This window comes from Diospyros lotus, chromosome 5 (assembly GCF_014633365.1).
Source record: "Diospyros lotus cultivar Yz01 chromosome 5, ASM1463336v1, whole genome shotgun sequence".
NCBI lineage: Eukaryota > Viridiplantae > Streptophyta > Magnoliopsida > Ericales > Ebenaceae > Diospyros > Diospyros lotus.
In genome coordinates, this window is record NC_068342.1 from 39,862,132 (window position 1) to 39,875,753 (window position 13,622).

Genomic DNA, 13,622 nt, shown 5'->3' on the forward strand with positions numbered 1-13,622 from the left:
CTAGTCATTGGAGAGGTTTCATTTGAAAAACTAGTTACAAAATAGTAACTAAACACAGATTTTTCTATTGACTTTTAGAGATAAAAATTAGCCAAAAGGTTGTTAATGTCATATTAAACAAACTCGTAGATCTTTGGTTGGACGGAATAAAAATTGAAGGAGAATAGAAATGAGATTTCTACAAAATATTCTTTGTCTGCTAGGAAAAAATGAAACGATCCGTTCCATTCTCTCAAATTATTAGAAAAATTTTCCCTCAAAAAATGAATGAAAAATCTTTATATTCCACGAAATAAGTGTTATGATTATAATTTTACCCTCTAATTTGGTATCAATAATCTCTCTAAAGTAGATTTGATTATCATTGTCGGAGAAAGACCTATCTTTTCTACCGCTAACACCACCGCCATCAACCTCTCTTCTCTTTCGCCGCTATAAATGATCGAAAACTATCGTGACCTTTCATTTTCTTTTAACAAAAATGTTTGAAAATAATTTTTATCATATATTTGATAATAACATGATTTTTTTGGATTTAAAGATTATTTTTATAAGATCTTTTAAATTTTATAATATAAAATAATATTATTTGTCATTTAATTATTTTTACCATTCTATTCTATCAAAACCAACACATTTTTTTGTCCCTACCAAATATATCAATGAAATAGAATAATTATTACTTTAATTTTATTTTTCATATAAAAATGTTTTAAGTGGTTATTTTTATCAAACGACCGTTGACTTTATTTGAATAGCGGCCAACTGAGACCGGTGGGTTGGTGCATCACATCACTTGCCATTACCTAAATCCACCCCATTGCTTAGCTCCAAAGCTAATCGAATATTCCTTCTTTGGTTTCCTCACCTTCACTGGAATGGGCACATTTGTTTGCATTAGTTTAAGTTTAAAATTTGGGTCGTGCTATAGTGTTTGAACAATTAACACACGAAATGATTGAACGGAATAAAATTCGTTCGGCTAAGATTTGACGGATTTCATCTAAGATAAAGTTCGTCAAGCACATTGTTATTAAAATTAAAATAAAAAAATAATTAAAATTATAATATAAAATATAATCAAATTAAAATTTTGCAACGGCGAATTTCATTTTGAATGAAGTCCGCCCAGCAGTCCGCTGGCTGTTGGGCGGGCAGACTTCATCGATGATGAAGTCCGTCCGACTTTTATTTGGAATAGTACTTTCAAGGTAAGGATATTTTTATCTTTTAATATCTTTAATCATCTTATATGTCAACTAATTCGAGTAAAATAACATTATTCGTAAAATTCAAAGGCTGCGAAACACAAACAAATTGAAAAGGATCGATGGATGGCTACTCAATCAGGGCTTTAATGGTGAAGGCTCAGACAGTGGGGGCTACAACTGGGGTGCGCCTCTTTTGCTTTGGCTTTGGAATCTCTTTACGTGCTTATATTACAATAGTACAAATGTTGTCTTCCCCATGTCACGTGACCGTTACGTTATCCCAGCATCGATAATATTTTAGTATCAATATTACAAAATTTCTTTAATTAAGGGTAAGGATAAAATTGTAATTAACATCATTAAAATTGTAATACTATCATGAATCTTCTATCTGGTAATATATTTTAAAAATACTATTAATCTAATTTATTCTAAATCTTAGTATGATAACTATTCCTTTTACCCTACAAGTATATATATTTGTTGTTGTTCAAATACAACAACAATTTTTTTTTTGCGCAAGAGAGTGTCTCAATCAAGATCTGTGGATGATTTGCAAGGAGCGAGTGACATTTGAGAAAAAAATCGATTAGAGGCACAATTGACCATTCGCTTGAAACTTTTGATGGTTAAATTAGTCTCTAAATGAATTTTAATATTCGGTGGGCATCTTCTGGGTTTGTAGACAAACACATCAAAGATAAGTTTGACAATTTTTTTATAGTCTTATATGAGTAATATCTGAAGATCAGGTCTCTAGAGATCTATGATCTCTCAAAAAAGTTTCTTGAATTGTTTGAAAAAAAACTATTGAGTTTGAGTAGTCCATGAAAATCTTAAATACGAATCTTATGAATGAGTGATATGTGAAGTTTTTCAAGAAAAGTTTCTTGATAATGAGGAGAGAGACTTCCAAAAAAGTCACTCAGGTCATCGGAGTCATTCACGCTTATCTTTCTCAATCTCTTTATTAGTTAGTTGATAATTTAACTAAGTTACTTGACTTATAACATCCTTAGATTACTTGACCAATACTCTCTCAATTACTTGACTAATTTTCTCGATTACTCAACTAACCTCTTGTCATCACTCAATTAATTCAATCGCCTAAGTCTGTCGATGGTCTCTCGTATTCAACGGGCTTGTGGGCCTTTCTTCTTTAGATTTAACCATGCTGAGATAACCAACCATAGTTATTCACATAATATCCATTAACACAATAATAAACATAATGTCACACTTAGCTTCCAAACATTATTTTTATCGATACAAAAGAAACATAATAAAATAAAATACGATATAATAACAACAACACAATACACCAATACCAAACGGATCCTTAACCAACCTTGGCAAAGTTGATGGCTACTTTATCCAGAGATGGGCTAACACTATAATAATTCTTCAAGTATTCCCCAGCAACAACTTTCTTGTAGCCTCCGCTGCCATCCACCGGCCCAATCTCAGCCTCCGGCGGCGGATCGTAGAACAGAGCCACCGAGAACCGCTCGACGTCCTTCTGCACCGCCGCCCGGTGCCAGGGGCTCTTCAGCCTTCCGCCGGTCATTACCTCCAGCAAGTCTCCCACGCCGACCAGCAAGGCGGTTTCCGGCCAGGGCACGGCGACCCAGTTCCCATCTCTGAGGACTTGGAGGCCGCCGCCGGCGCCAAACTGCATGAGTAAGGTGACGGCGTTGCCGTCGGAATGTGGAGCCAAGCCCGACGCTAAGTCCGGCCTCGGACATGGCGGGTAGTAGTTGATCCTTACTCTGATCTGGCTGTCGACGGGATCGAAGCTGCGGAGGAGAGAATGGCGGCTTTCTAGTGATAACGCTTCTGCAATGGCTTCCAGTAAGCAATCGCAGACCTTTCTTGCGTCCTCTACGTATTTCTCCATCACTTTCCTGCCATTGGAACAACCCTTCAGTTTGCTTTAAAAATATAAAAATATAATTCAAACTGAAACACACTGAACGCTATTGCTTCACTCTAATCACAGTAAATATCAAAGTCTATATAAAAATTTCTTATTTAGTAAATATAATAGAAGGATAGATTTAAAAAAAAAAAATTACATTCAAAGTTTTATTTTTTAAAAATAATAATATGTGATGTGTCGTACACAACCAAAGTCTATTAAAAGATAAAAAAATCTACAGACCTAAAATAATTTTTTGAACAAAAAAAATATAAAATTTTCCAATTTAAGGACTCGAACAAAGCACAAATAAGATTTTATTACAACATTCAAAATTTTTTTAGACAATTTTATAAAAAATATAAATATTATTAATAAAAATCTTAATTCTAATAGATCTTGAAATATCAAGATAAATATTATTCGTAAAAATCCTAATCTTAATGAATCTCAAAATATTATAAAAAAATATTATCTAAAAAAATATTAATTTTAAGAGATTTAGAAAAATTACATACTCCTTTATAAATAAATAAATTTTCATTATAAAATAAATACATATCTGATACTAATTTTAATAGGACTCTTAAATCTTTAGTGTCTCATATAAGTATCAGAATATTTATGTTGAGACTTTTTCGAACTCTTTAATTATTTTTTTCTTATAAAACTTAAATAATTTAACGATAATAATTTTAATTAATTTATTTATTATTATATTCGAATTACAACAATATAATGTCACCTATTAATTACACCTATTCATATTCCCACCTAACAATAATGACTTTTAAAATGTGGGTGGTTCCTAACAAATCAAACGGGCCGTATGTGCACTATTTTCTTGCAATAGATGTGAGGCACATTGGGAAAAGGAGATCCTAGTGGAAGTATCACCTAATAAAGTCAACAAAAATGTCACATCTCGCGTTGGTAGGGGATGAAACATCATTAAAAAGTATATAAATTATTTTAAAAAGTGAATCTTCGTTCCAAGCTTATGAGAAGGCCTATTTATACCTCTCAAATGGGCCATGCTAAGTTGGCCCATTATATGAAAGCAAGCCCACGCCCCCCAAGGATTCACTCTTAAGAAAGCCCACCCACCTAGCACAACTTGTTAATCAGTATTAGTGGCCAAACAAGGTGTTAGTAAGGGTGTGCAGTTGCCTCCCCTTTAACTTTTAAAATTATCTGTAGTGTTATGCATAAATTATTATGTCTTTCCATCTGAAAAAAAAAAAAAATGAAAGGTAATTTAAGTAATATCAATTTAATATATAGACTTAGATTTTACTCAAGGTAATTAAGCCAACCCACCTAGTCATGTGATGGTGCTAGACCATACTGTGGTCAAGCGGCCTAATTCTACTGAAAAATGAGAGAAAAATAAAATTGATGACGTTGTAATTAATAGTAATAAGTGTGCAAAATTATCTTTTTGTATGGATTGAATAATGCCACATTACTGAGTGACACACCAAATCTTCACTTCAGTATATGAATCCATGTGCACACCTAGAGTATTTAAATATTTTTTGTGTTCTTGTCGGTTAAATGTTACCTGAAATTGGGTGGGTTTTCAGGCCAAACGCGGAGTCCCCGGCTGGCTTCCGCCGGCGCTGCCTTCATGGTCAACCGATCAACCCAATCCAACGGCTGCTCCTCCGACTTCACGAAATTCCGGCCATAACCCATGTTATCCGGGTCCATGTACGTTCCGACGCTTGCCCTCTTTTCCTCAAACGACAGCCCAAAGAATCCTTTCACCACATCCTTAACGCCGTCCAAGACCGAAGATTCCAGCCCATGATTCTCTATCACGAACATCCCCCATTCCGCCGCGGCGGCGGCGAGCTTTTCCAGCTCCCGAGCTCGTGCCTCCGACTCCAGCGGCAGCGTTCTGAGCTTCCCCACGTCGATTGACGGGAGCGTCTTCGGCTCAGCATGTTGTCGAACACATGGAGGGACATCCTTTATGAACCTCTTCGGCAAGTCTTTTACGCCTCTGAGAGCAAGCTCTTGCACCACCGGGATTCTGGTGGCTCGTAGGTGGCCATTTTGATCCACAAATTTGGCTTCGTGAAAGCAATCGTCTGCCTTAATCTCCATCTTTGTGCGATGAAATTACAGCACTGCGTTGTGGCTTCTTTATAGGCATAATTCGTGAATGGATAAAAGGGTGTCTGGCTTACCGTTTCGACCGCTGGTAAGCTCTTGCTTTACTTATAAGTTGTGTAGCTTATTTTTTAAAATATTTCACAACATCTAAGAACTAAAATGTTATTTGGCTTAAAAACTCTTTTATCAGACAAAAGCTCGCCCAGCTTTTCCAAAAACTTTTTGCATTAATTGTATTTAGCCTCAAACAAAACACACATTTTTTACTCATATCTTTCTTCATCCATCTATTTTCTCTGATTCCATCGCTGTTAGATCCATCTTCAATTGCCATCACCCTCGCCCCAACCCATCGTTCGTCGCCTCCATTACGATTCACGTTCACTATATATATAATATTATATATAGTTAAATATATATAGATGTATATATTAATGTATATCGAATTAATATATTTAACATTTTTATTAAAATTAATATTTTTATGAATTTTATTTATATTATTTAATAATGTATCTATTTTTATTTTTTTGTCAAGTTCTAATAGTTTATCAGTTTTTTCAAATCAAATACATAACTATTAATTATTAGGTTAAAAGCATATTATATTTATATAAATTAAACATTACTCAACTTTTAAAATATATACAATTTAAAAACTCAATAACTTAAAAGTTGTTAAAAAAATAATAAGCGAAACAACCTCTGAATGGGCATAAGGCCTACTCTGGACTGAAGTGACGAATTCGAGAATTTGGGCCAGCTTTCTAGAAGTCCAAGAATAGTAACATATACTTAAAAAACTATATATAGAAGAAACGTATTTCTCAAATCTATATTTTTTCCCTTACTTTTATGTTTTTTTTTATCATTTAAATTTTTTATTATTTTAATTATACTTATAGAATTCATATTTTCAAATCAATTTAACTCCTATAGTTTGGTATTTTTTTTCGTATGGCAATTCAAACTTTTTATTATTTTGATTATACTTCTGGACGTGTATTTTTGAGTTAATTTAATCCCTATATTTCGACGCGAATAGAGTCTGATATGTACTTTCTCATCTCACTTTACTTTTTTTTTTCATACATAAAAATATAAAGGTTAAAATAACTCGAAAATACAAGTTCAAGTATATAATCAAAATAACGAAAAGTTCGGATTGCAACACAAAATGGGTAAAAATATATAAGGGTTACATTGATTTGAAAAATCAAATTCGGTGGTATAAACGAAACAATGAAAAGTTGACGTAATCACATAAAAAAAGGGTGAAATATAAAGACAAAAATATTAATTTGATCATTTAAAAATGGTAATTACACATAAAAATAAAATATTTACTAATAAAATACTGACGTTTAATCACTGTTTTAATTATTAAATTTCAATAAATGCCCTTATTTTTAGATAAAATATATTATTTTTACTTTCAAAATAAATTTATTGATTGATAAAATATTAAAGAACATGATATATTTATTATCAATTAATAAAATTATTTTTAAACTAAAAATAATACACTTTGTCTGAAAAACACATTTATTAAAACTTAATTGTTATCCTTAATTAGCTTAACCTTTACCCTTTACATAAACATTATTTAACCTTATCTAAGCTTGTCCTCTCATCTTTATAATAATGTATTATTTATCTCAAGAAGTGTTGTTAAGCAACTGCTCCACTAAATGATTGAATTTAATAGTATTATTATCATCATTATGATTGAATTTAATAGTATTATTATCATTATGTCGTGTGACTTGGGTTTGGAATAGATCAGTCCAATTGGAACGATGGTTGTATTTTTCATTGATTCTTCTCAATTTTGAAGTTTTCCTAGCAATCGTTGCGTACAAACATCTTAAACTTGCTCTACTTGCAAAAGGAAAGCAATTTTTGGTCTTTTTATACTTCTTTCCACGTTCAAATCACTCATTATATTAAAAAATAATAATACAATAATAATAGAATTAATGTGTAATTAATGAGTTATCTAATTCCTAAAAACTCACATCTTTATATAGACTTCATGAAGGGGTGATAAAAGGCTAAAATTATATCACGCGGATGATTGAATTTTATTTTTTGGATAAACTTGACGCATCGAGCTATACCATATAGGTGTGGGGTTTGTTGTTTTGTTTTTAATGATGAAAAACTTTATATATTTGATATTTACAAATGAATTATATTTTATCTTTGAAAATTAAATATGATCAATTCAATTAATGTGAAATGATATATATATGCTTTCAATGTATACAAAATTTTTATATTTATTTTGAAATCAAATGTGTTAAAGTGTCAAAATATTTTTCATTAACACTCTATTTGAAAACAAAACTATTATAATTGTCGATTGTTTTATGCCTTTGAGTTTTGGGTTGTCCAATGAAGGCAAAATTGTCGATTGGCTTGTTTCAATTGTCGACCGTTTTAGGCCTTTTAGTAAAAGTAGTCGATCGTTTTCTTGAATTGTTGATAGGGTAATTTTTAAATCTCTATTATTTTCATGTAAGTTCAAAATATGTCGATTGTCACTGTATAATGTCAATTTCTAATCAAAATTGTTGATCGTTTTTCTAAAGAAGTCGACCATTTGCCCAAAGTCACTATGTGCTTCAAATTTTTTGAAGAAAATTGTTGACTAATTCGGTAAACTGTTGATCGTTTCTTCTATGAGATTCCTTAATAGCTAGTTTTTACAGACTCCAATGACTATTAATGATTAGTTTTCTTCCATACTCAAGAGAAACCTATAAATATCAACTCATAAATATCAATTATAAAGTGATAAGAGATCATAATTGTATTCTTCTCCTTAATGCTTACATTTTAATTTTTTTCTCAAAAAGACTACATATATCATTTGTAAAATCTTGTTTGGCTTGCGTATATTTCTTTGAAAGATATTATAACTGAGAGTGTCAAGTATCAGATCTTCTCTTTACAATTTTTTATTGTAATTCCTAACAGTTGAATTAGAATGTCTAATTTAGTATAAGTAAGATGTTGTATTTCTTAAGGGGGCGTTTGTTAATTAAGATATGGGATGAAAAAGTCAAGATATGTGATGCATCCCAAATTTCTATCATTTTCAACACGTTTGTTAAGCTTATATGAAAATTATTGAAAAAATTATTAATGACCCTTTATTTTGATAATTCAAGATATACTTATCTCTGCCTCCTCAAGATAAGCATATCTTGGTATTTATAAATAAGAAAAAAGAAAATATTTGTGTGCTCTAGTGCATTTTAAAAAATTTAACAAACAACTTAATAAAAAATTTGAAATGTTTTTTAGCCTTATTTTGATCATTTCATATTTTAATCCAGAATGTATTCCAACTTTATCTTGATATCTCTTATCTTACTCATTTTAACAAATGTCCCTAAAAATTTATGCAAAAAAATCTTTTTGATAAAGTAAGAGGATATAATGACTTTTGAAATCTCTAATGAAGAGATAGAATAGTGGAGTAAGCAAAATTTAGTCAAACTATTTTAAAATTCTTGTATCTATAGTATTTTTGACCATTTATTTTATTTATATTTTATTATTTTTTTTATTTATTTTTAAAATTTTCTATAAAATTTTTAAAATTATAAATACTAAATTCACCCTTTTTAAGTTTGAGATGTCATTGATTACGCAAACCGAACGAAACTCCATTTATGGTGCTTCAAAACAGGACAAGGGTGTGATTGGATGAGATGGCCAGGTGTCACGAATTTTATGAATGAAGTTTGGGACATTTATTGATTTAGATTTAGTAATTTCTTTTTGAGTTTTAATAAATTTTAATGTTTAATAATTAATTTTCAACAAATATTAAAAAATAACATGTCACCGAATTATTACAGCACCATCTGAATTTTATTGGGATTTAGTAATTTTTTTATACTTTAATAATATTTAATATTTATTTAAATAGGCATTAATTGAATTTGGAGGTTTCCAGGACAAAATCACCCTACAGCCGCCCCTACGTGGCGCCTGCTCATATCGCCCACCTCAATTTAATGCTGCCACCATCCCCTCTTTTTCCTTATTTTTTTTTTTTTTTTAATTACACCTTCCGTTATTAACGTTTTTAGCCACTCCGTCCTTAAAATTACACTGAAGAGATAAATCGAGATATATGTTCAAATAATTAAAATAATAGACCTAAACATCACTAATATCACTCATAAGACCCTTTAAAAAAAAAAATGCGTTAAAAATGGAACCCACACCAGCCCCTTTATCTGGACGCTAATTCTCGCGAACTTTCTGACTTTTCAACAGCGAAATCCTTATGCGCTAAGAAGACCAATTTGGCCTTCAATTATTTGATTTTTGTTAATTTAAATAATTTAAAATAACTAAAATACCCTTATACATTCATTCAGAACCCTTATTTTTCTCTCTCTCTCTCTCTCTCTCGTTTTTGCAGATGACCAACAACAAGCTCTCTCTCGTTTCTAATCAACCACTAACAATGGACTGTATTTTTTTCTCCTTCTTCCTTATATTTAAAAACAACGCATTAAGCAACTACTCTACTAAATGATTGAATTTAATAGTATTATTATTGTCATTATGTTGTGTGACTTGGGTTTGGAATATATCACAATCCAATTCCAACAATGGTTGTATTTTTCATTGATTCTTTTCAATTTTGAAGTTTTTCTAACAATCCTCAAGCCCAAACATGTTTGAACTTGCTCTACTTACAAAAGAAGAGCAACCCTTCGTCTTCTTATAAGTCTTTTACATTCAAATCAATAATTATACTTAAAAAATAATACAATAATGATAGAATCAATGTGTAATTAATGAGGTTTCCAATTTCTAAAAACTCACATATTTATATACATTTGATGAGAGGTTGGTAAAGATTATGATTATATCACGTGGATAGTTGAATTTGATCTTTTAGGTAAACTTGACTAGCCAGCTATACCATATGGGTTTGGGATTTGTTGTTTTGCTTTTGATGATATTTTGATGATGAAATTTTTTATATATTTTATATTTAAAAATGAATTATATTTTATATTTGAAAATTGAATATGATCTTCAATAAATGCCAAAAGATATATATACATATATATGCTTTCAATATATACAAATTTTATATATTTATTTTGAAATCAGTTGGTTTATATTTGTTTTGAAATTAAATATGTGAAGAGTGTCAAAATAATTTTCATATTATCAACACTCTATTTGAAGGCAAAATTATCAATCATGTTAGCGTAATTGTCGACCATTTTATGTTTTGGAGTTTTGGGTTGTTGAAGGAAGGAAAAATTGTGGAGCGGTTTGTTTCAGTTGTAGACCATTTTAGGCTTGTCAGTAAAAATAATTGATTGTTCTTTTAAACTGTCAACATAACAATTTTTAAGTATATGTTATTTTCATGTAAGTTCAAAATCTATCAACCGGTACTGTATAGTGTCGACTTCTTGTGAAAATAGTTGACTGTTTTTCTAGAGAAGTCGACCATTTGCCCAAAGCTACTACGCGTTTTAAATTTCTCAAAGAAAACTGTTAACTGATTTGGTAAACTGTCGACCGTTTTTTCTTTGAGATTTCTTAATAGCTAGTTTTTGTATGTTTCAATGATTATTAATGGCTAATTTTCTTTCATGCTCAAGAGAAGTTTATAAATTTCAGCCTATGAATGCACTAGAAAGAGTACTAATGAACAAATATGAAGTGATAAGAGCTCACAGCTGTATTCATTCTTCCCATTAGTGCTTACGTTTTCATTTTTCTTTCAAAAGTGCTACATATATCATTTGTAAAATCTTGTTTAGTCTTTATATGTATTTGTTTGAGAGATATTGTAACTGAGAATGTCAGCTCTCGTATCTTCTCTTTGTAATTCTTTGTTGTAATTTCTCGTGATTGAATTAGAGAGCATATTTTGATGTAAGTAGGAGATTTTATTTCTTAGCAGTTTATGTTAGAAAGCCTACTTAGTAAAATATGAGAATATAGTTAATTTTAAAATCTTTAATAGAGAGTTAAAGTAGTGGAGTAACATAAGTTTAACCGAACCATTTTAAAATTCTTATGTCTCTAGCATTTTTGATTGTTTATTTTACTTAAACATCACTATTTTTTATTTATTTTTAAAAATTTTCATAAAAAATTTAAAATCATAAATTCTAAATTCACCACTTTCTTTGATTTACACAAACCCAACCGGATTGGGACCGAAACTCCATTTATGGATTTGGCCATAAATGGTGCTTCACAGCAGGACAAGGGTGTGATTGGATGAGATGGCCAGGTGTCACGAATTTTATGAATGAAGTTTGGGACATTTATTGATTTAGATTTAGTAATTTCTTTTTAAGTTTTAATAAATTTTAATGTTTAATAATTAATTTTCAACAAATATTAAAAAATAATAACATGTCACTGAATTATTACAGCACCATCTGAATTTTATTGGGAATTAGTAATTTTTTTATATTTTAATAATATTTAATATTTATTTAAATAGGCATTAATTGAATTTGGAGGTTTCCCCGGACAAAATCACCCTACAGCCGCCCCCACGTGGCGCCTGCCCACATCGCCCACCTCAATTTATTGCTGCCACCAACCCCTTTCTTTTGATGCTAATTCTCGCGAACTTTATGACTTTTCGAATGCGAAATCCTTGTGCGCTAAAAAGACCAATTTGGCCTTCAATTATTTGATTTTTATTAATTTAAATATTTTAAAATAACTTGTATGTTGAAAACAACAAGCTCTCTCATTTTTATTTTTCTCTATCTTCTTTTGACTCCCCCTCTCTTATTTTTACGGATTGCCAACAACAACTTCTCTCTCATTTCTAATCGAATACCAACAATGAACTGTATTTTATTTTTCTCTTTTAATCTTTTTCTTCCTCATATTTAAAAGCAACACATTGGCGATGGGGTCACCATGGAAGAACCCTATCACCAATTGTGTTCAACCATGGCAAAACCCTATTTTAATATGGTCATCATGATTGTCTCATTTTCTATTTCTTTTTCTTTAATTTGATTGTTGTCAACCCTATCTTTGTCAACATCGTTAAAGAGATAGAGAAAACCTCACCCCAAAATGAAAATCCTATTTCTATTGGGTTTTTGTGACAACCCTTAATGGGTTTCCATTGATGGAGTTTGGGACGATTGCAAATTTTGACGGTTGTGGATATGAGTTTTGTGGTGTTGGTGGGGTCTCTATATTATCATTGACCTTCATTCACGCTCGTTGCCACCATCTCAATAATTTTCTCCCTTACTTTTTCTCTATTTCTCTTTTCTACTCCTTTTTCTTTAGACATGAGGCTCAACAATTGTAGGGATTAAGTCGTAGAACCCCAAGATTTTATAGGGTTCTGCTATGAAACCCTAGCAATTGTTAGAGTTCTAATAGTCATTGGAAACTATCTATGGCTAGAAATAAGGAAAATACTATTTGCACAATTGTTTTGACAATTGATTGGACAATTCAATTTATCGCGATATTTTAATTGTACAATTCAATTTATCATGATAATTCAAAATATCATGATAAATTGACTCAAAAAATCAATAATTTGAATACCTACTCATTCTTCCTTATTCTCCCTCTCTTAGTCTTCTCCCCCATGGTTGTCGTTGGCACCTCCACCCATTGCTGCCTTTGGCTTCACCTTTATCCACCAATTGCCTATTCTTTTTTTCTCTCACCTACTCAAACTGGTCCCATTTGCTGTTGCCAACATCTCATCCTCCATTTGCTTCCACAGTCGTCTCCTCCCTTCGTCGTTGTCGCTGACGTCTCCTCCACCTTTGTTGTCACCGGCGTTTCCTCCATCCGTCTCTCTTTCATCTACTGAGATCGACCCTATTTACTATTATCGACGTCTCCTCTTCATTTTGCTGCCATTGTTGTCTCTTCCTCTTGCCGTTGCCGCCAGCATCTCTTCCACCCGTTCCTCGCCTACTCTCTATCTCACACTCTCTCTCTCACCTACTCGAACCAGCCCCTTTTGCTACCGCTGGCATCTTCTCTCCCTCTTTGTTGCTGGCATCCTATATTGGAAGGATTTCTTTTTGTTTTTTGTTTGTTTTTTTGTTGAGTGTGATTTCTAATTTTAATTATTGTTTTTGTTTTTTTTAAATTAAAAATATAAGCACCAAAAAATATTTCTATAATGTTAATTAATAATGAGACTATACTTATGTAGAGAATAGGATAATTTTGAATTATATACAAAAATCATATTTCTATGATATTTTAATTTGGGTCATCTGAATTTAAATACAAGACAATCTGAAAAAAAAAAAAAAATTCTATTGGCAAAGTATTTTAGAGCACTTTTTAAATAAACTATTGATCCATTT

At 31.1% G+C, this 13,622-nt stretch overlaps 1 protein-coding gene across 1 annotated transcript; it reads right to left on the bottom strand.

Annotated features, from left to right (window-relative positions):
- Window positions 1–2,386: 2,386 nt before the first annotated feature.
- On the bottom strand, window positions 2,387–5,337 carry LOC127801193 (probable 2-oxoglutarate/Fe(II)-dependent dioxygenase). The gene is made up of 2 exons (XM_052336100.1): window positions 4,694–5,337; window positions 2,387–3,115 (listed from the first exon to the last, which is right to left on the bottom strand). Exons 1-2 carry the CDS (start codon window positions 5,239–5,241, stop codon window positions 2,551–2,553), a joined length of 1,113 nt encoding a protein of 370 aa, XP_052192060.1. The 5' UTR covers window positions 5,242–5,337; the 3' UTR covers window positions 2,387–2,550.
- Between the last annotated feature and the right edge of the window lie 8,285 nt (window positions 5,338–13,622).

What these genes read in the sequence shown, in the direction of transcription:
- LOC127801193 (XM_052336100.1), bottom strand. Translation starts at nt 5,241, where the DNA reads ATGGAGATTAAGGCAGACGATTGCTTTCACGAAGCCAAATTTGTGGAT. An exon ending in GAAAACCCACCCAATTTCAG is followed by an intron (nt 3,116 to 4,693) that starts GTAACATTTAAC and finishes TTCCAATGGCAG; the next exon opens with GAAAGTGATGGAGAAATACG.